At 56.3% G+C, this 20,505-nt stretch overlaps 9 protein-coding genes across 10 annotated transcripts; 4 read left to right on the top strand and 5 right to left on the bottom strand.

Moving 5' to 3' along the window:
* Window positions 1-3: 3 nt before the first annotated feature.
* Window positions 4-3,974, top strand: IUM83_16320 (uncharacterized protein; the record flags this gene model as incomplete). 2 transcript variants are annotated; one of them, XM_067941193.1, is made up of 2 exons in its annotated part: window positions 4-856; window positions 3,763-3,974. In XM_067941193.1, the coding sequence occupies 2 exons, from the start codon at window positions 4-6 to the stop codon at window positions 3,972-3,974; spliced, it is 1,065 nt and encodes a 354-aa protein (XP_067798438.1). The 2 variants fall into 2 exon arrangements, with proteins under 2 accessions (XP_067798438.1, XP_067798437.1); XM_067941194.1 differs by lacking the exon at window positions 3,763-3,974 and adding an exon at window positions 928-935.
* On the bottom strand, window positions 3,729-4,931 carry IUM83_16319 (4-hydroxybenzoate polyprenyltransferase; the record flags this gene model as incomplete). Its single annotated transcript, XM_067941192.1, has 2 exons — window positions 3,729-4,763; window positions 4,872-4,931. The coding sequence occupies 2 exons, from the start codon at window positions 4,929-4,931 to the stop codon at window positions 3,729-3,731; spliced, it is 1,095 nt and encodes a 364-aa protein (XP_067798491.1).
* A 542-nt stretch (window positions 4,932-5,473) lies between these two features.
* On the bottom strand, window positions 5,474-8,379 carry IUM83_16318 (DENN domain-containing protein 5B; the record flags this gene model as incomplete). Its single annotated transcript, XM_067941191.1, has 8 exons — window positions 5,474-6,523; window positions 6,596-6,916; window positions 6,995-7,108; window positions 7,187-7,652; window positions 7,734-7,809; window positions 7,898-8,042; window positions 8,128-8,231; window positions 8,313-8,379. 8 exons carry the CDS (start codon window positions 8,377-8,379, stop codon window positions 5,474-5,476), a joined length of 2,343 nt encoding a protein of 780 aa, XP_067798452.1.
* A 179-nt stretch (window positions 8,380-8,558) lies between these two features.
* IUM83_16317 (Zinc transporter) lies at window positions 8,559-10,257 on the top strand (the record flags this gene model as incomplete). The annotated part of the gene is made up of 3 exons (XM_067941190.1): window positions 8,559-9,725; window positions 9,808-9,857; window positions 9,930-10,257. 3 exons carry the CDS (start codon window positions 8,559-8,561, stop codon window positions 10,255-10,257), a joined length of 1,545 nt encoding a protein of 514 aa, XP_067798449.1.
* A 1,356-nt stretch (window positions 10,258-11,613) lies between these two features.
* On the bottom strand, window positions 11,614-12,026 carry IUM83_16316 (ATP-dependent RNA helicase; the record flags this gene model as incomplete). The annotated part of the gene is made up of 2 exons (XM_067941189.1): window positions 11,614-11,637; window positions 11,685-12,026. 2 exons carry the CDS (start codon window positions 12,024-12,026, stop codon window positions 11,614-11,616), a joined length of 366 nt encoding a protein of 121 aa, XP_067798489.1.
* A 286-nt stretch (window positions 12,027-12,312) lies between these two features.
* Window positions 12,313-13,381, bottom strand: IUM83_16315 (Peptidyl-prolyl cis-trans isomerase; the record flags this gene model as incomplete). The annotated part of the gene is made up of 6 exons (XM_067941188.1): window positions 12,313-12,498; window positions 12,572-12,646; window positions 12,700-12,714; window positions 12,791-13,026; window positions 13,113-13,167; window positions 13,259-13,381. 6 exons carry the CDS (start codon window positions 13,379-13,381, stop codon window positions 12,313-12,315), a joined length of 690 nt encoding a protein of 229 aa, XP_067798447.1.
* Window positions 13,382-13,562: 181 nt separating this feature from the next.
* On the top strand, window positions 13,563-15,848 carry IUM83_16314 (4-hydroxybenzoate polyprenyltransferase; the record flags this gene model as incomplete). The annotated part of the gene is made up of 3 exons (XM_067941187.1): window positions 13,563-13,622; window positions 13,722-14,981; window positions 15,591-15,848. 3 exons carry the CDS (start codon window positions 13,563-13,565, stop codon window positions 15,846-15,848), a joined length of 1,578 nt encoding a protein of 525 aa, XP_067798448.1.
* Window positions 15,849-17,856: 2,008 nt separating this feature from the next.
* On the bottom strand, window positions 17,857-19,435 carry IUM83_16313 (putative queuine tRNA-ribosyltransferase domain-containing protein; the record flags this gene model as incomplete). The annotated part of the gene is made up of 4 exons (XM_067941186.1): window positions 17,857-18,864; window positions 18,949-19,057; window positions 19,136-19,190; window positions 19,258-19,435. The coding sequence occupies 4 exons, from the start codon at window positions 19,433-19,435 to the stop codon at window positions 17,857-17,859; spliced, it is 1,350 nt and encodes a 449-aa protein (XP_067798428.1).
* Window positions 19,436-19,495: 60 nt separating this feature from the next.
* On the top strand, window positions 19,496-20,455 carry IUM83_16312 (zinc finger protein dhhc domain containing; the record flags this gene model as incomplete). Its single annotated transcript, XM_067941185.1, has 3 exons — window positions 19,496-19,561; window positions 19,622-19,756; window positions 19,826-20,455. 3 exons carry the CDS (start codon window positions 19,496-19,498, stop codon window positions 20,453-20,455), a joined length of 831 nt encoding a protein of 276 aa, XP_067798451.1.
* Window positions 20,456-20,505: the final 50 nt, after the last annotated feature.

The following is a 20,505-nucleotide window of genomic DNA, read 5'->3' as shown; positions in this document are numbered from 1 at the left end:
GACATGGCGGACCCGGCGTGGGGCACGGCGTCGCCGCTGTCGGACGAGGAGACGGCGCGCGCGCTGTGCGCCTTCCACCACACGGAGCCGCTGCCGACGCAGCGCCGCCGCCCGCTACACCAGCAACAGCAACAGCAACAGCAGCCTCCGTACCGCGCGCGCGACGAGAGGAGCCGCCAGGTGCCGCAGCTCGCGCCGGGCGGCGGCTTCTCCGCCTTCGGGTACCCGCCCAGCGGCGCGTACTACATGGCGCCCGTGGCGGCGCAGCCCGACGATGCGGCGTCCGTGCTCGCGCGGATGCACGGGCCGTCGGCGTCCAGCGACGAGTGGCAGCGCCAGCAGCAGCGGCGCATCCAGGACGAGCTCGAGCAGCAGCAGCGCGAGCTGCAGGCGCTGGCGCAGAGGCAGCAGCAGCACGAGATGCACATGCAGCTGCAGCACCTGCAGGCGCAGATCCAGCAACAGCAGCAGGAGCAGGCCCACCGGCGCGTGGAGAGGGTGCAGGAGCCCCGGTACTCGACCGGCTTTGGTGGATCAGAGCAGTCAACGTGGGCCACGCCGAGCTTTGGAGGCGCGGACAGCTACAGGAACCAAGGCACTGCGATATCACAGGGACGGACGATGCAGCAGAACGGCCGGCTTTACGACGGAGATTTTCAACGCACTCAGCCTGTGCCGATGAGACCCACGACGACACCAACGGGGGGCCGCTCGTACGCGTTCAATTACGGAGATGACTCGCAAGCGCAAGCAGGGGTGTCGGCAGGGAGGAATGATGTGCTGTTCGCACCGCAGCAGGTTCCACAGCCGGCGCAGTCACATTTCCGGGCGAGGAACACCGACCTCTTCGCGGCGAGTACGTTGCCGTCGTGGGGGTCGAATGATTCTTGGATGACAAACGATTCGACTTCACTTACAGGGATGCAGGCGGATAAAACGAAACCATTTCGGATGCAAAGCGAGCAGCGCTTCATGCTGCAACAGCAGCAACACCAGCCATACTACCCCGTCGAACGTAGTGGGAGTAGCTCCCAGGAGCCAGCCACGCGGGGTCATGCAAGCCCAGCCGTTCCTGACGTTGTTTTTTTGGATGGGGTTATGAGGCACTTCCCTACGAGCGCAGAGGCTGTTGGTAGTGCCCCTACCAGGACTACCGCTGTCCCTGGCAGGCCTACCGGTTTAAAAGGTGAAGATCGTTGCAACACATTCGAGTTCGCCCCAGCGCAGCAGACACAACGCCCAGTATGCATGCAAACACAAATGGAAATGCAGTCACGGGTGGCAGTTCCGCCAACTGGCACTGTGATCGTTCCTGGGGTTTCCTTGGCATCGCCGGCGATGCGCCTTGTCACAATGCGAGATTTGCTCAACGGTGACGACATGGCTAACAAAGTGGACCAATCGAGGGGCCGACCACGAGGTAGCCAACAGCGAGCGCCTCAGAAGCGCAAGACATCGAGAAAGAAGATACCTGCCAAGCGACCTAGAATGCCTGATCAGCAAAATGAGCCAAGACCTCGCCACGCACCGATGAATAGGTCGGTACGAGCGTTACTGCCGAGCCAGAGTTCAAGTCTCGCGCCGGGTGGAGGCCCCTCATCGACCGGTAAGCCAGCCACTCCCATGTATCTAGCATTCATGGAGTCTAGAGCTGCTCGGGCCCTGGAGCAGAAATCTGGTATCACAAGTTCGAACCCGTCAATTCTGCGGGTTCACACTACACAATCGCAGTTATCCGTATCTACAGCCCAGCCTGGTGCTGGTCAAACGAATAACAAGTCGGTGGATCTTGTCGCGGGGGAGACGAGTGCTGCCGAACAGAAAATTCCTCCGTACAAAAGGAAGAAGGCGGAGACTCCTCCAGACACTCAGGATGAGGACCCATACGAATGCACTAGCGAGCCGCCTCAGCCCCCTACAAACCCAACGGTTTTCTCGAATAAGCAAGGGCGGCAAGTGAGTATCGGGGATGGCCGCCTTCATTCGGATGACCCGACGGATGAAAAGTTTGAACAACTACCAAAACCTCCCCGACTCTCAGTCCCAGTCAATATGGTGGAAAGCCCGGTCAATGTGAATACAGCTGAAGTTGCGAAGTTAGGTAAGTCATCACGAAGAAGACAAACAACGAAGATTTCGCAGACAGGCTCGAATACGTTGGTTATGCGCGGGGAGCAGCAACAAGTTAATGTACCTGCGAAGACTCCGACAGAAATTGTATCAGGTGCTGATACCGCCGCTGTTTCGGCTCCCCGCGTGGAGAATAGAACGGTGGTGATATTTTGCAAGCGGGACTTTATGCGCTACCAAGCCGCGAAGATTTGGCGCAAGTACCAGGAACAGCTAAAAAAGCAAGAGGAGTGGCGTGAAGTTCGTGTGGCTGGCAAACGTACACGGTATCTTAATTCACGATATGATGACGAACTACGAAGGACCCACAGAAAACCCACCAACAAACGATCTGGCACTAGATCACGAACAAAAACAGTTAAAAAAGCCGAAGATCCTAACGGACATGATGTGTCTTCTTCAGCTGGAAAAACGGCAGCGAGCTTTACAGCACCCGTGTCTACGTCACCTAGCAACGGAAACGATGAGGGAAACACTTTGGCAAATGATTCTGGTACGGCATTAGCTTCAGCCACTGCTGATTCTGGGACCATGCTTGATACGTGTGTAGTCCATTTTCCCGGTACAAAGCCTGGCGTTGTTGAAAATGGAAGTGACGTGGCACTGAAGGGTGCATCCGATTCTTTGCAAGAGCGGGCACCTTTGCTACCTGTGATACAAGATGAAGATCAAGCGAAATGTATGAATGGGTTGAAGGAACTAAACAAGAGTATGGCGGACAGTTCTATTAACGCGAAGGAGCTATCAGCTGCCGTGGCTGATGCTAATGCGAAGACTGCAGTCACCGCTGCATCTTCTACGGAAACAATTGGAGTTGCCGCTGACGATCCAGATAACACTGCTGTCCCCTCCACTACCGACGTGTCATTAGATAACGGCATCGAGTTCGCAACCACCGCGCTCGTTGCCAGCGGTGCCAATATTAAGGTCCCGGTCTCGACAACTAAAGACAACCTCAGTAGCGATCTCACTGCAGCGGCATCTAGTGGAAGCACTGGCACTGTCGTCTCCAGCGCTACAGTATCACGCCAAAGCCTAGAAGAGGCCTCAAACAAAGGCACAGATTGTTCTGTTGGAGAAAGTGGGTGGCAGACTTCTACCGATCCCAAACAGTCTTGCAGAGATACTTCTTCTCACAGCATCGAGCAAACATGCACATATGCAGCAACGACAAGCATTGATGGTGGAGTTTCTGTTGTAACGTGCACGGACTCGACAACAAAGTGTATTACGCTCCTGGATAAGCCTGCGTCTTCACATGGAGTGATGACAAATGTCAACAGTGATAGTGCTGAAACTATGCGATGCGACGCCGAACCTTCTACGGATGACACGATAATATTGGCCAAACCAATGTCTACAGACCTTGTAGCAACGAATAGTGACAGTGCTAAATCTACCGAGATTGAACAGTGTGCGGGCTCTGCAACTTTGGACGATCTCAATCTGGGCGTGTCATGCACAGATCCAGTGACGAATAGTTATGGTGATGCAACAGTATAAGTATTGAATGATAGCGAGGTATCAATTGCGCGTTGAATCGGGATTGGAGCCGGGACCAGGGTGGTCATACTAAGCTCTACTGCGATCTAAGACTCCTATGGGTCTCGCTCGTCCTCGTTGTTGCTGGAGAGTTCGAGTCTAGTGGGACGGTGCGCTGTTGGAACTCCTTGAACCTGCACCAAGTCGTGTTCCACTTTCTCAGCCAGGACTTCCACGGCATCACTTGCATCAGCAGCGAGCTGCCGCAGTCGAGTACCGTGTTCTCGGGCCTCTCGTTTTACTACTTCACCTCGCTCCGCTTCTTTAGCAGTAGCCTCAGTTGCCATACCTCGCTCCTGTAACTGGTTCATGCTAGTCTCCAATTCGTTCATACACCGGGGTTCCTGGGATAGCTCGCTGTCGTGGTTGGTGTCGATTTTTCGAAGCGCATGTTCGAGCCTGTCTAACTTCACCTTCAGCTCCAGTTTCTCTTTCGTGAGTTGTTCGATCTGGGCGGCGCTCTCAGCGAGCTTCTGCTTGCATGCTTCCTCTCCCTGCAAAAGTGATTGATCACGTTGTTCAAGCTTTTTTTGCCACTCGCTATCCACACCAGCGCGTTTTTCCTTTGCGAGCTCAAGTTGCTTTTTCAGTTGTGGCAGTAGGGCCAATTGGCTCTGAAGTGTTTTCGCGCACCGTGCTAGTTGTTCGTTCTCCTGGAGAGCTCGCTGCGCCTCATCTCTCTTCTCCTTCAGCAGGCTCTGGCACTGACGATTTGTGTCGTCGGCTACATGTTTGACTCGCGCTAGTTCATCCTCCAGCGCCGCGATTTTCCGGTCTTTCTCCGATAAGGCACCAATTGAATGGTCGATGGCAGTCCCCGCAACCTGTAACTGAAGTGCGCACACGCTGGACTCGAGCACCTTGTTCCGTATCGTGAGTCTTTGGGTTTGGCCGTCCTTCAAATGGTTAGCCGATTGCTTACCACCATCGCTCGTACACTGCTGATTACCAGCACGCAGCCCCTCATTCTCTTGGCGTAGCACAACGAGCTCCTCCTTCAGCGCACGCGTGGCTAGCACTGCGCGCTTCAACATCCTCTCTAGTGTTTTCCGAGCCTGAATCTCCGAGCGGAAGCGACACTTGACGAGACGCTGCAACGTGCAGATTGAGCAAAATGACAATGAAGCAGAGGATTAGTGCCTGCCAGGTGGGCTTTCAGAAGTATATGGCAAGCAAGGTCAAGTGTCGGATCTACTCACCTCGACGTCCTCTTCGTGCTGTTTTCTAGCATTTGTCGACATTTTCCCCAACGTTGACATGATTGTCCCGTGTGTTCTCCTGGAGTTCGTATTCCCACTTCTGCTGAGCTAAACTAGGTGTGCTTTCAGACGAAAGTCGCCATCGCGCGCAGATCAGTATCGCCATGTTGAGCAGCTGAAAATAGGCGATCGAGGCGATCGAAAATGGCCCGTGCATGTCAAATATCCTTTCGGGTAGCATGCTTGATGCTCCGTTTTAAAGCCTCGGAATTAAAAGGGCGATGTCCGCGTGTGCCGCTACTGAGTGTATTAGAATGCCTGCACATCGGTTGCGTCGGGTGGATATTTACCAATTCTACACCCACGGAGCAAACAACTGGTCCTATGCATCTGAATGTGCTGATCGAGTGGCGATAATGCAAGATGGCGATGAGTGGTGATGAATACTCAGTACAAAGTGCATGGCAAAGGTGTGGATATGTATAAAAGAAGCGGCCTGCGAGTGATCGTGAGTTTTACAATTTGCGTAAATAATAAATAGGTAGCCAACCTTATGGGCTCCAGACTACCCGCACCGTCCTAGCAGCAGGTTCCTTCTGTGCCTAAGCCGGCTCAAGGGGCCCTGCCTCAGGGTTCTCCTCGAGCGAATTTACTTTCCCCTCTAGCGGCGAAGAAGGCGATGACGAATACGGGGAGTCGGCCTGTAGCAACTCCTCCCCAAAAACGGAGCTGGCACCCGTGTACTCAAAACTGGACCGTGCATCGATAGCATTAGACTTGCAGTCTGCATCTTCAAAGTTCTTCGTAGCCAAATAACCAGCGTCTGGCTGAGCCATGGGAAGATCGAGCACCGTCGACTCGATTGGCGATCCATCCCGCTCGAATAGCAGGTTGATAGCAGCTCTTGGATTTCTCGCCTCCTGCATAAGGTACACGCACTCCTGGAAAAGCTCCATCGAAATGGATGCATCACGAGGTCGAGATCCCATTACGCTCTCGTTGATGAAATCGGCGAAGCACTGAGTTTGTGTAAAGTCACCGAGGAACCTCTGGTTTGATGGTACTGCGCTGCAGAAGGAGTCGCAGTCGAATTGCACGCAAAAAGCTAGGGCCGACGAACGACGCCGCAAACGGCCATACTGTTCTGGCGTTGGGAGAGCGTGCTCCTTGCCCATGCGACCAATAGTATCCGCTTCTCGACGATATACGTCAATGTACCGTTGATAATCGCAAAAAATGCTGGCAAACATGCCAGCAAAAGCGCCACGCAGTATGTCCACCCACGGCAAAAATTGGTTTTCGTGTACGGTCTGCAGCGCTGAAACTAGCGACAACGCTTGTAGACGCTCAGCAAAATGGCACGCGTTCTCATAAGGAAGCGTGGCGTTAAGAAATCGCAGGCGAATGGGACGGTGTGTACGACGCAAATAATCGATGGTCTCTTCGAACGTCAAGTCTAACGTGGACTGACCGTTGATACCAATCAGATAACTTCCCGCAGAAATTAGTCCTGAACGCTCTGCCGGACCTGCAAGCCCGCTCGAAAGCCTGGGCAGTGCCTTTACAACCGCTGATCCTCCCAGTTGTCGTTCGGGGTCGAAGTTACTAGCCGCCAGAAGACGAAGGTGGGTAGACTCGAAGGTGATACCCAGCTACAACAACAGTATTCGTTTCAATTAGTGCTCAGATGGCGTCTTCATATCGAAAAGTAAAAATGCACGTACCGGTCCATCGCCGAAACTCAATTCTACCTCACTGACCGTGTTGGATTCTGACTGCGGAGATTCCGAAGTAGGATTGCGCGGTTGAGAAGCACCGATAGGACTCGGAATGACATGCTCCAGTGTTGAAAGAAGAACGGAAACTTCTTTGGAAGGTAACCGAGGTAGTACAAAATCTGCAGGATAATCTTCGACTCGCGAGAAAATGGGAGATACAACCTTATCCTTATCAAGGTGCACAACAACACACGACGCAAACATCTCAGACCCCACACGTGTAGCTAAGGAACTAGTGTGGAGGCCAATAAAATACGGCACTGGGGCCTATATGAAAAAAAGAAAACGATTATCACAGGTATTAGCTAAGTAACACCGAATACATGCAATACCCGCAGCACCTACCTGCAGATATTCGATCAGCTTTACAGGTAGGAACGGGATGAAAACATGTTTCCAGCTGAATGGAAACAGCAATGCACAAAGTGCTTCACAAATCGGCGTGAGAAGTCCTCGATGCTAAAATTACGATGTCACCAAATCATACAGTTTAGTCAACAACCAACCGAAGTAAAGCTGAGTTATCCGTCCTCGTACATTTGAATGGACCAAGACCCTCTGCTCCAGAAGTAGACAGTTGACGATGTAAATAACGTTCTTGAGACTCAAACATTGGAACAGCATCTGAAAGCAGTAGTCGTCAAGATGCACAGCCTTTCCCCGCTGAATGTGGTAGCGGAAAAATTCTCGCCCATGCATCCGAATGTCAAACTCTCCGCCTTCAGCTGGCCGGTACGCCTTGCGAAGGAGCTGAGGGATGATCCGATAGTACTGGTCCCGGACATTGCTGTTGTTGTTGTTAGACGTATCTTTCCAATCCGGAGTTGAAGCGCGGACCCGATCTATTGGCCCTTTGCTGCTGCTAAACAGCCGCTGCTCGGATGATAATGCAGATGTTGCGTGTCTTGGCGAGAGGAACCAGCTGCAGTCCTCACACGCATAAGCGATCTTGGTCTGCACGAGCGAATCTTCCGTCTTCAGATAACGACTTCGATGCATCCAGCTACCCCAGCCAACACGACAGAGCCATTCAGCATAACCACCAGTCCCCCACCACCAGACTACTCCGCCTCGCCTCGCTTACCTCACAATCTCCTTGAATAGAGAGAAGAACGGGTGGTGCGAAATCAAACACAGTACCCGGGGTCTCCAGTCCGAGCCTGCAGCCACACAACACGGCGACAAGAATGCCGTTAAGTCGACATGGGCCCTGCAGTCCCTATAAGCCACACAGTCCCTGGAGCGCACCAGCAGTGGAGTATTCCTCGAAGAAGTGCAGCGCGAACCCGTACGCGTGAGCGCCGTCTCCCCCCGTCAGGATGAAGGAGAAGAACGTGGGCTTGCGCTCGTAGACCGACGGCTGGAAGAACGCCTCGCTCTCTGGGATGCAGAACTGCCAGCCACTCGGTAAGTCAGAGAGAGAACACGCACCACTAGCGTAGCAACCCATCCAGCAGCACCCTGCGTCGGCCACTTACGTACGGCACGCCCTCAGGAAGCGCGAAGTCCTCGTGGTCGCTGGCGGGGATCCGCGCCACGATTCGCCGCTCGAAGTTCTCGCCCTGCTGCTGCTCCGACGTGCCTGCGAGCGCGCACATTCCCACATGCCGGTCAGCCACGCGCGCACACGGTGGAACCCTCGCTATTGGCGGGCTGCACTCACCCGCCGGCTCCGCCACGACCTCGACGAAGTAATCCGCTAGTCGCGCGCTGTCCGCTCTCGGTCTCATCTGGCTCGCTTTGCGACTCTTGTTGTGGCATCGGCGAAGCGCGTTTAAAACGTGATTTAACGTGAGCTACGTATCGTGGTGTGGCGCACACAACGACACACCTCGACGAACGTGTTGTCACCCATCACCATTCGAGCTCTTGGTCGGTCGGTGCTGCAGCTCGTCCGTCGTCAGCGGCGATGCTGGGATCTCTGCGCGCGCTGCGGGCGGCGCGGCCGTCGCTGCGGCAGCCACCGAGTCTGCGCGCGCTGTCGTTCGCGCCCCTGCGGCGTCGCGCGCCGCTGCCAGCGATGCTGCCGCCGCTCCGGAGCCGCGAGTCGATGCTGCTGACGCAGCCGCCGTCGTTCCGCTGGTTGGCGACGGTGGCTCCCGACGGCAAGGACGCGGCGGTGCAGAAGACAGAGGACGAGAAGAAGAAGGCGATGCAGAAGGAAGGCAAAGGCAAGCTCCTGGATGACAGCGACGACGACGACGACGAGCCGTTCCTGACCAAGATCGTGGAGCCCACGTACCCGACGCCCAAGCCGCGCACAGACATCAACAAGGCCTACTTCCCGGGAAAGGTGTACCGCTCCACGTCGCGCGACGTGGTCTTCCGCGCCATGGCGGGCAACACCGCCATCACGACGCTCAAGGTGCTGGCGTGGCTCAAGACGGGCTCGAGCGCCATGCTCTCGGAGGCGATCCACTCGCTCGTGGACACGGGCAACCAGGCCATCCTCATCCTGGGCTTGAAGCAGGCCTCGGGCGTGCCGGACAAGAAGCACCAGTACGGATACGGACGCGCCGCGTACTTTTGGTCGCTCATCTCGGCGCTGGGAATTTTCTGGCTTGGCTCGGGTGTGACTATTTTCCACGGCATCCAATCCATCTTAGACCCTCCGAAAGAGCTCTTCCTTTCGTGGGAGGTCTGGTGCGTGCTTGCGGCTTCGTTCAGCATCGACGGCTGGGTGCTGAAGCGCTCGGTGCAGGATCTGCTGGCTTCCAAGCCCAAGAATATGTCGTTTTACCAGCATGTGAAGCGGACGAAGGACCCGTTCATGATGGCGGTGCTGCTTGAGGACATGTCGGCGTGCACGGGTGTTATCATGGCTGGATGTGGTATTGGAGCCAGCCATATCACAGGCAACCCGCTCTGGGATAGTCTCGCAAGTATTTCTATTGGTGTGCTTCTCGGCGGTGTTGCCGTGTCGCTCATCCGTCTGAACCAGAAGTTTTTATTGGGCCAGTCCGTGGAGCCCGAGATCGAGAAGGGAATTCGCGAGTTGTTGCTGGCACGCCCTTCCATTGACAATGTGTATGCCGTCCAATCCCAGTGGGTTGGCCCATCAACGTTCAGCTACAAGGTACGATGGTATTGGGATTACCCTTTGGTGTGTACTGGTGTACCGGGTTTGTATTGATGACATCATGCTGTGACGTACTCAGGCTGAAGTCGATTTCGACGGAACGTACCTCGCGGCCAAATTGCTGCGAATGTAAGTGTCGTCTTGTGGTTGCATTTTCGTACTTTTGGAACTGATGATGCTACGTTGTTTTTTGGCGAACAGGTACAAGCCGGTGTTCTTAGAGACAAAAGATTTGGAAAACGATCTCCCTCTCATCCTAGCATGGTACGCTGAGGATGTGACCCGCCTGGTCGAGAAGGAAGTCCAGGAGGTTGAAGAGGTGATCCGCAGCATTTATCCTGAGGCTGCCTTCATCGAGCTGGAGCCTGATAGTAAAGAGTCGGAGATGCGTGCCGTGCTGAGTATGCAGACGAAGTCCTCTCGCACGAGCGAGCGTGAAGCAATGACCCGTGCGTTGGCGCTCCTTGCGCGGACATTAGAGCGCAAAACGACAGAGGCTGAACGTCCTACTACCGGGACTAGTAATTAATTCACAAGACGCTGCCGGTTGCAGTGTTTGTAGTGCTGTGTGCATGTTGACCGATGAACGTCGGGGACGTAGTGGTGGGCAGCACCTAATTGTTTTCTAATTGAAAAGATGCCAGATAGATACCGACGCAACGTCGTGAAGCAATACATTAATTGATGTGTTGTTAGCCGCTAATAGTGCCTTAAAAATAAATTACGCAACGATACTAACGTGGGCACGAAGGGCCACTACATGAAGGCTTCCTTGCTGCTGTCCTTGCCACGGGGGAGTTTGTCACGGAGGCGGACATCTCGAACACCCGCGTTACGCTTCTTCTCATCACCAGAATCCACTTTGCTTGGTGACAGCTCTGCCTGGCGACGAGTATCATGACGCTCCGGCTTAGACAGCATCGGGTACTTCCAAGGCCACTCGCCCACCGAGTGAGACTGCCACAGCTGGTACACCGCAACGATGGCAATAAATGATAGCACATTCAAAAGTACACCGAACACCAGTTCCGATGATGATACAAACTGCCACCACGACCTCACCGCCGCTACCACGTAGCCCACCACAGACAATGAGCCGTCTGTTGAGCACCCCTCCATGCCGCACGCGGTCGGAGCCTCGTGGAGCACGCGGCCAACGCCACGAATGGTACCCGAATCGACCGCACCGCCGTCATAGTCGGCGAAAACAGTAATACCGAACACAGATGCACACACCGCCATACTCGCTGTAGACAACGTGGACGTCACAGCACGTCGTTTGCCTGGCCGCGTAGCCTCCGCGTTCATTTCAGAATCCATCTTGCCACTCTCCAGCATGTTAAGGGCAACGCAGTTTTGATCCACGGGCGGCGGCAGCGATGCGAACGCAGCCATCTGATGGTTGCTTTGGCATGATGAGGGCTCCTGCTTGAAGCTTGTTACCAGCGACCGAAGAAACGTGTTTTGATCCAGCAGCGACTTGTTCTCCGCTCGCAGACCTGCAATGATCGTCTGCAACTCCTGCTCCTTCTTTTTCAACTCCGTCACCTCCGTCGTCAGCGTCGTAAGCTGCGCTTTGCGGCGCAGACGGCTCTTGTTGGCGCTCTCACGGTTCTTCATCTGGCGGATCTCGCGCTTGGATTTCTTGTCGTGCTCGGCTGTCGTAGTGGTAGGCACAGCAGGAGTAGTTGCGATCGGAGACGTAGCGCCGGGACGGACTTGCGGGCACGGCCGCTTCTGGTTGGCGTTGAGCGGCGGGAAGTACGCCACCGGCATGGCGTAGGGCAGCACGCCCGGGAACTGCGTCTGCGCCGGTGCGGGCATCATCGGCTTGGGCTGCATGGGTTTGGCTGCGTTAGAAGGTGCGGTCGTGCTGCTGGTGGTCCTAGGTGCCAGCAGCTTCTGCTCGCTCGGGAGAGGCGAATGCATGGACACCGTCGACCCCAGCAGAGGCACCTTGGCTGCAGGCGACGAGGCCACGTCCATCTCGGCGCAAAGCTGCGATTGCGTGAGCTGCTGCAGCTTCTGCTGGACGAAGGCAGGAGGCGGCGTGGACACCTCGGCGTCCGTGCTGCCGTCGTCGGTGCTCATGGGGCTGGTGGGTTGGTAGCGGCCGTCGTCGTCCGCGTCGGGGAAGGGAAGCGTCTGCGTCTGCTGCTGGTGCGTCTGGCTCATGGCCAGCTCGGCGGGCGTCAACAACGCGCCGTCGGGGTCGAAGTCCAGTAGCGGCAGCGCGAAGGCGTCCGTCTCGTGGAACAGGAAGTCGTCCATCAGCAGGTCGGCGTCGTCCGAGGCCATGGCACGCGGCGGTGGAAAGAAGAAGTGCGCTGCAAGCAAGCAAGCAGACGGCCTGAGTATGCAAATACCCCTGGTACGGCATAGTTCTGCGATACGGCATGCTGACTAAAGTAACGAGAGGTGCCCAAACAGCTTATTTCCGGGATTTTACCTTCAAGATGGCATGCTCGAGAGAGAAACGCCGTCATTTGAGCTGGCAGTTTCTGATTGGCCTAAAGACGATTCTCGACTTTGGATCAATCAGAAACTGGGCTCAAGGCGCTGAGTCAAGCTGAGTACGCGCACATCAGCCGCCGCGCAGCATGGGCGCTGGAGTGAAGCCGAGACCGCACACCTGGCCGGCGTCCGTGACCACGATGGCGCTTGTGGGGCGACCCGACGCGGATCCCGTGGCCTCAAAGGCGGCCAGGTGCGGCAGGTCGTCGCGCAGCACCTGCCCCAGCACCACGTGCTTGCCGTCCAGCCAGCTCGGCTAGCAACGTGAACGACCAACACTCAGACCAACTTCAACGTAGCAATATCAAGGACATGCTCAGCAGACGCACCGCGCCGAAGCAGATGAAGAACTGCGAACGGTTGCTCGAGTTCTGGTGCGCCATGGACACCGCCCCCACCTGGTGCTGCGCGCGGCGGTCAAACGGCGGTCAAGGCAACTCACGCATCCAGCACGAACCTTAAACAGGAAGCTCTGGCCATGCAAGAGACGGAAGCGGGGTGAGTGCAAGCGGACAGCAATACTCCCTGCCGCTGCTGGACAGCCTCACCTCGTCCTCGAACGACGTCCCCATAGCAGCCACACCTCCCGCGCCGTTCCCTGGGTCGAAGCAGAGCGCCAGCCAGTGAGTTACCAGGCCACACGGCACCGACTTCCAGTGCAGATACCAGGTCATCGCACCGTGCGTGATGTCGCCGCCCTGCATCATGAATCCGGGGATAACGCGGTGGAAGCGCGTGTTCTTGTACCATAGCGCCTTCACCTTCCCTTTCCCCCTCAGTTCACCTGCCGCAGCAGCAGCCAGCTCAGGTAACCGGGTTGAGCAGTCAAGCGGCAATGCATAGCAACACGTATCTGGGTGGAGTGCTCACCAGTGCAAAGCAGACGGAAGTTTTCCGTTGTGATTGGGAGTTCCTCGTGGAAGAGCTGAGTTCGTCCCCAGAGCCAGCAGTAGTCGCGGTGGGGCTGGTAAATTAGCCACAGTTGGTATTTATCCTGTCTAGCGACGCAATCCCACCTCGATGTGCAAGCGTCGCGAAGGTTGGTCACCCACGCCCAGGTCCAGATATACCAGCGGTGGTCCTCGATCCGTCCCCACGCGGAACTCGTCTTTCGCCTTGATGCGTGCATTTACTGCCATGCTTCCAAAGTTTCGATGTCGTGGCAGTCGATAGGAGGATATCTGGCACGCGCGAAACGCTGCCATTTCCGCTCGCCTATTTTCAGAGCTCGACTGCGATGCGACTGTCGTGGTGAAAGCACACACAGTTTAGCGCAGCAGAAGTGAGCGTACAAGGGAATACAGAGTACACGGGACAATCATGTCGGCGTTGGGGCAATTGTCGACGAACGCTAGAAAGCAGCAGCAGGAGGACATCGAGGTGAGTCGCCCAGACGCTAATTACACGGATGCTTGTGGGGAAGGTAGCCTGGCTAACAGACTCTGTGAATCTACCTTGATCTTTGCACTGCCTTTGCAGCGTCATGTCAAGTGTCGCTTGCGCTCGGAGATTGAGGCCCGCAAAGCTGTCGAGAGTACCATGAAGCGCGCAGTGCTAGAAGCCCGGGAGCTGAAGAAGGAGCTCGTTTTGCTGCGCCAAGAAAAAGAAGAGCTGCGTGCTACCGTCGCTCAGAAGGACCCGAGCAGTAGCGGTCAGGAATCCTCTCGAAATGGGCCAAGGGACACCCAAGCTGCAAAGCAGAGCAGCAGTAAGGTTGCCGAACTCAAACTCAAGCAGCAACTACAAACCCTGACCGCACGGAACAAGGAGATCGAGGCCAGCCTGAACGAGCTTCAGCAGCAAGTTACAGAACTCAATGCACAGAACGCCGCTATCACTGACCAGTCAGCTGCTTCCTTGGTGGGGAAAGAGCAGGAGATCGCAGTCTTGCAAGAAGGTATCAAGAAAAGCAAATTAGCGGTCGATGAGACCAAGCGCAAGTGCCAGAAGATACTGAAGGAAAAGCGAGAAGAAATGGAACGAGCACTGCAGGAGAATGAACAACTGGCGCGCAACACGAAAACACTCCAAGGCCAATTAGCGCAGCTGCCACAATTGAAGAAGAAACTAGAGCATGCGAAGGAGAAGCGTGCGGGTGTGGCTGAGGTGTGGCAGAAGAAACTCGAGCAACGTGATCGGGCGTTTTTGCGAGAAGAGGAAGCGACCAAGCTGAAGTTGGCCGAGAGCACTGCAAAGATCACCAAACTCACAGAAGACAAGCTGGAAATACAGGAGAGATTAAACGAGCTCGAGCTCACGCTTCGTAAGGTTGACGCCAACCACAAGTGCGAGCTATCCCAGGAATCGAGACGCATGAAGGAGCTTGAGGCCAAGGTAACCCAACTGCAGGAGAAGCTTGTTGAGGCTGAGGCTACTGCTCAGGAAGCGGAGCGAGCGGAAGGTGTGGCACGAGAAACGCAAGAACAGGAGACTCGACTACGACAGCTTGCTGAAGATGCGGCTGACGCTGTGGAGGTTCGAGCTGAAAAAGCAGAGCGCGACTTGGCCCAGGCTCGAATGCAGCTTAACCGCCTGGAGGAGGCCCTCAAAGCGCGTGGGGTAACCTTGGACTATCTACTGAAGCAACAGACCCCGGTTTCGATTTCAAGCCGAACGATCGTCGCAGACAGAGGCACCAGCAGTAAGGGCAACACCTTAAAGAAGACTACGAGAGACCCAGCGAGAAGTAAGCTGGTGGGGAAATCGCGTTTGTCGGCTGAAGATGGCAAGGTCTGCAGGGTGAGGATGGGAAGGGGCAACAACAACCAGGAAGAGTAACCTACATCGCGTTTAACTCTAGATGCGAAGATTGACTGCGGGTTGAGCACGAGTCGGTATGGAATACAAAACCTTATTGCTGGCGAGCTGCTTTACTGTGCCTGGACGACGCTCCTTACATCGCTGCATAATCTGTCTCGAGGGCACGCCCACCTCCAGAAGCGAGATCCGCGAACAGATTCTCTTCGCGCTGTCGGGCGATCGACCGCTGTCGGAAGAACACCGCGCCCACGACAACGGCCACGAAAACGACGCACGCGATAACAATTCCGGCGATAGCTCCACCGCTCAACGCTCCGGAAGACCCACTCGACGTGTTGCCCTCTGAAGTCGAAACGCCCACGACACTGTCATTCGAGCCGCTTGTAGTGCCCGACGTTCCGTACGCGTTGTTCCCAGTAGTATCAGTGGAAGTTGTTGTCGTTGTTGGTGTCGTTGTTGTGGAGGTTCCACTCGTGGCCGCGGGTGTTGAAGTCTTGGATGTGGAGGCCTTTGTTCCCGTTGGAAATGTTGACGTTCCCTTGATGGTTGACACAGGCGTCGAGCTTGATTCTCCATTGCCCTTGGTAGGTGACGGTGTTGGTTCACTTGGCCTCGTTGGGGCTGGTGTTCGTTCACCCGGTTTCGTCGGAGATGGCGTGGGCTCGACTGGCTTGGTTGGAGATGGCGTGGGCGCGGTTGGTGGGGAAGTTGTCGCTGGTTCTGACGGGTATGGAGCTTCTGTTGGCGGCTCCGTTGCCGTTGGCGCTGGAGTTTCTTGAGGCGTCTCTGTCGGCGGCGGCTCTGTTCTTGGTGATTCCGTTCCTGGTGGCTCTGGAGATGGGGTAGACCCATACGGAGTTTCCGTCGGTGGCTCTGTTCCATTTGGTGGCAACGTGTCGCACTCGTAGCTTTCGCCATACTCACCAATCACTTTTGTGCAATGAATTAGATCCGCCTTGGGAGGTTTAAATCCCCTCTTCTTTGGGGACTTTGTCGAGGCATGCACCGGTTCCTCCTTGACGTTTTCCCACGATTTGCTTTCATCGGTAACACTCGGAAGGTGCAGTTCGTAGTCGTCATCTTTGCGCGGGTACAGTGGAGAAAGTGTCGGTGGCTGAGTTGGTACATCGCAGGGATCGCAGTCGTCTTGGTTCCATCGCACATTTGCATCCACGACGACGGTGGTCGTCTTCATCATTTCATCGCCGTCTGCAGCTTGTCCATCCTCGATAGATTGGTCGACAGACTTCTCCGAGGGCTGGTTGGCTGCTTGCTCCGCAGGTTTGTCTGCAGACGTGCCCGCTGGTTGCCCTTCAGTCTTGTCGGACGATTCCTCAGCTGTGGGTTGATCGGTGGGCTGTTCGATATCTCCCGCCTGTAGCTCTCTCTCGATAAGGGAGTGGCTCCACGGTACAAGGTTGCCTACGGGGTTTTGAGACTTCGTGTCGTCATTCCCATCCGAATACGCATCAGCTTGCGCGTGATCACGATATGACGTGGGCTTTTCCGTCCCGAGTTGAGGCCTTCCGTCGTTCCAGGGGATAACGCGACCGACCGGGCTATTATACGCGGGCTCAGTAATTTCCCCATCAGCGCCATATTCGTTCTCGTCAGGATGGGAGGTTGCATCCGTCGACGTTGATGTTGTTGCAGAACCCTGTAGGAAGCTAAACTGGCTCTGGCTCACTTTGTCCTCTCCCCGTACGCCGGAGTCACTTTGCTGCGTCGTGCTCTTGCTCACACGTGGTTGGACATTCACACCGGCACCGTACCCAAGACCTCCATTATCTTCCGTTGGTGTTTGCAGTCTCGTACTAGAGTAGCTTGAGGCCTTAGAGTTCGCGCTTCCCCAGGGAACGATAACGCTTGACACTACTGCGCCTTGCTTCACTGTGTCCGTTGCCGAATATGGCAAAGTACTCGTCGACGGAGCGGTTGGTAGTGGAGTCGTGGTAGCAGTCTTCTCGCCGTTAGAAGCACTCGGTGATGGCTCTGTCTTGGTGTTGAATGAGTCTCTACTCTTCTCGGCTGTCGTTGAGGCGGTCGGGTTGTCAACCTTCATACCAGCATGATACAGACCTCCCCCAGTGCTACCGGTGCTGCCCCATGCTGGAGTTGGTGCTTCGGTGCTAGAGTAGCTTGCAGTCACGCTGCCCCAGGGTACGATAACGCTTGATACACCTTGCTTCGCGGCGTCCGTTATCGTGGTCGTTGTCCCATCCACCGGAGCATTCGCTGGTGGTGCCGTGCTCGGCGGAGCGGCGGTCTTCTCGCCATACGAAGCAATCGGCGGTGAGTTTGTCTTGGCAATCGATGTAGCGCTTGTCTTGTTGGTCGTCGAAGTACTTGCTTTGTCGGTGTAGGCCAACGAAGCAGTCGTTTCAGACCCTCGGAGGTATCCGCCTGGCGGTTGCGTCGCGAGCTCCTCGTTACCGGTCAGACCTCCAGCTAGCATCCAACCGCGTGGCTTCTTTCTCTCAAAGGGCTTCGCGGTGTAGCTGTCGGCCGCCGAAAGCAGCAGCGTCGCCATCGCTGCCGCGCACACCAGGAATCGCCTCATGTCCTCTCTGAGCTGCTATTGAGCAATGACCAAGCCTTTCAACGGCCATGCCTTTCAAAACACGAGATCCTTTCGAAAAAAAGATCTACTTTGACTAGCTAACGTGCGGTTCGGGTGGACCGGATCCTTACCGAAAGGTCACTTGAAGTTCTCACACGTCACAGGTACACAATATTGTGTACAGATGGAAGTCACATCAGCCACAATCGCCACACGAGCTGCATTGATCAATTCTAGCTAACTTACCGATGCAGCGATCTAACGAGTGTTTACGTGGCATCGATCCCACGGCGTCTACGGCCGCGCGCGCTTCAAAACTGCCGCCTCGTGCTTTGCTGCTGCCTCTTTGATTTTGGCCTCCTTAGCGGCTGCCTTGTCAGCGTCAACTTTACGCTTGCGCTCTTCTATCGCTGCAGGGATAATGAGCGGTGGCGCGGTAGAGGCCTTTTCCTCGAATCTGGTCGCAAAATCCGTGTGGTACGCCTCGAAGCGATCGGTGTTGATTGACGTCCTGATCTGGCGGAAGAAGCGGTAGTGGTGCTGCAGGTTGTGCAAGTACAGCAAAATGTCGCCCAGCATCTCGCGGACGTTCAGGAGGTGGTGGATGTACGCCCGCGTATACTTTTGGCAAGCGAAGCAGTCACACCCCGCCATCAGCGGACCGAAGTCCGTCGCAAATCGCTTCTCGCGCAAGTGAAGTACTCCACCGGAGCGCTCGCGTTCTGCGTTGCGCTCGCCTGCACTGCCTCCGTCTTCCTCGTCGCTAATCCAATAGATCAGTGCAGACCCCGCCTTCGTGACGGTGGCAGGGTAGGGTGACACAAAAGCGTCAATGCCGCGGTCGACGGTCTCCAGCACGTCGAGCGGGTGCCCGATCCCAGTGACGACGCGTGGAAGCGATGCCGGGGTGATCTCGCTCACGATGGCGTCGATCAGCCCCAGGCGCTTCGCTTTATCGCTACAAGATCCCAGGCCGCTGAGCAGGATGGCCTGAATCTCACGCTTACAGGTCTCGGTCGCACTCATCTGCCGCAACATTTGGTCGTTGCCGCCAACAACCACTCCACAGATAGGCGTGCCCGAAGAATTGAGAGCCTGGCAGGCATCCAACCAGTCCAAAGAGGTCTGAACCGCTGCGCGATGGCGGTTGCGGCCCTTTTCGACTGGGATCTCGTCAGCTAGGGGCACAACCAGCTCCGGTTGCAGCAACTCGGCTGCCTGCATGAATTCCTCGATGGAAACAGTGCGTCTGCCACCACTGGTCTCAATCATGAAACCCGTCGCCTTGGAGCTTGGCGGGTTCTAAGCACGCATTAGCCGACAAAAGACAACGTCAGTCAGCGGGATGCAACGGCGACAAGTCCACGAAATCGCAGCGACACGCACCGACTCACTGATATAGTCCCTGGCGGAGAGCACGAGCTCGTAGTCGCTCGCGTTGAGGAGCTCCCGAAAAGGCCGCTTCTTGTCCGTCGCCAGCTTGACCAAGCTCGAGCTGCAGCACCCCACCAGTCCGTTAGTCACAAAGGGCAGTTCTCCCACAGCGAACGCTTAGGTTTCCGATGCTGCGTACATGTCGGCGTAGTCCACCACCTGGGCCGTCAGGTCCTCCACCTTGCTGCAGTTGTCTGCCCAGCAGCAACACCGTCAGCAAAGCAACGCAGGCTGTCATGTCAGTCCGCCGTCCGCCCCCACCTGGCGTCAAGTGGGGCACGTTGCCGGCGATGCTCGGCGGCAGGTAGCAGGGCGTCTGCGTCCTGCTGAAGAGCGAGTGCACGCGGGCCAGCGTCGTCTGGGCCGCGCGCCTGAGCATGTCGCTGCCGGTCGGGGATCGCTCCTCCAGGGACGCGTCGTCCTCGATCCGCTTGGTCATCCAGTCTGCTTGAGCCTTCCTCTAAGTACGATTGAAGCAGCAGGCGAGTGGACCGGGCCGATGGTGGCGCCCGGAGCTCCGCGTCGCCACGGCTGCGAGGCGCCGCTCCATCCGTCGCAGGTCGCGGTGCGTTCGTGCGTCAAGCGGCTCGCGCGTTCAGCTGAGGTGCTGACGGATTCTCTGCAGGTCGTGGGCATCGGGCTGCTGTCGGCGGCGGTTTTCTACGGCTTCAGTGTGCGGGAGCTGCCAGCGCTCGTGCAGCGCACCGTCGTGCCGCTTTACAGCGTGCAGCTCGCCATCACGACTCTGCTGTTCGTCATCGTACGTGGCTCGTTTTTCAGCTCTAATGCAAGTGCTGCTGCTTCTCCGTTGCTCATGATTGCTGTGCAGATCTCACGCTTCGATCCGGGCCAGCCACGACACCAGGCAACGCACCCGTCGCAGTCGAGAGCAGCAGATGAGGACGCTCGAGTCACGGCGCCAATTGCAGCGAGCGTAGTTGTCGTTGCCGCTCCTGAGATCAAGGCGAGTCCTGTCATGCTGACGTCACATCCAGTCGTGGTTACGTGCAGCGACTGCGGGCGCATGGCCCTCACCTCCGACACTAGACACTGTGGCAGATGCAACAAGTGCGTGCCAGGCTACGACCACCACTGCGTCTACCTCAACACATGCATCGGCACGCGCAACTACCCGCTGTTCGTCGGCCTGCTCTCGTGCTCAGTCCTGTTGCTGCTGACCCAGCAGGCTGTCACGGGCTACGCCATCTCACGATTGCTTGCTCCGGGGCAAGAAGATACGAACGCTCGAGCCGTGCTACTAGGTGCACTGTCGATCCTGCCCCTGCTCGAGCTCTTCTTCCTCGTCGTGCTCGGCACTTTTCACCTCTACATTGCGTTCTGTGGGTTGACCACGTACGAGTGGCTTTACCAGTGGCTGGAGCGAAATCGTGCGCATGCTGGCGCGGACTCGTCGTCGATAGCGGAGAGTACAGCAAAAGGAAGTTGCACACCTGTCTGATCCCACCAAAAACAACTAGATGAACGCCACGCACAGCAGCCCAGTGCACG

This window comes from Phytophthora cinnamomi (assembly GCF_018691715.1).
Source record: "Phytophthora cinnamomi strain GKB4 chromosome Unknown Contig9, whole genome shotgun sequence".
In the NCBI taxonomy this organism is placed as follows: domain Eukaryota; phylum Oomycota; class Peronosporomycetes; order Peronosporales; family Peronosporaceae; genus Phytophthora; species Phytophthora cinnamomi.
The sequence above is the reverse complement of the archived record's forward strand: the minus strand, read 5'-3'. Positions and strand labels throughout refer to the sequence as shown.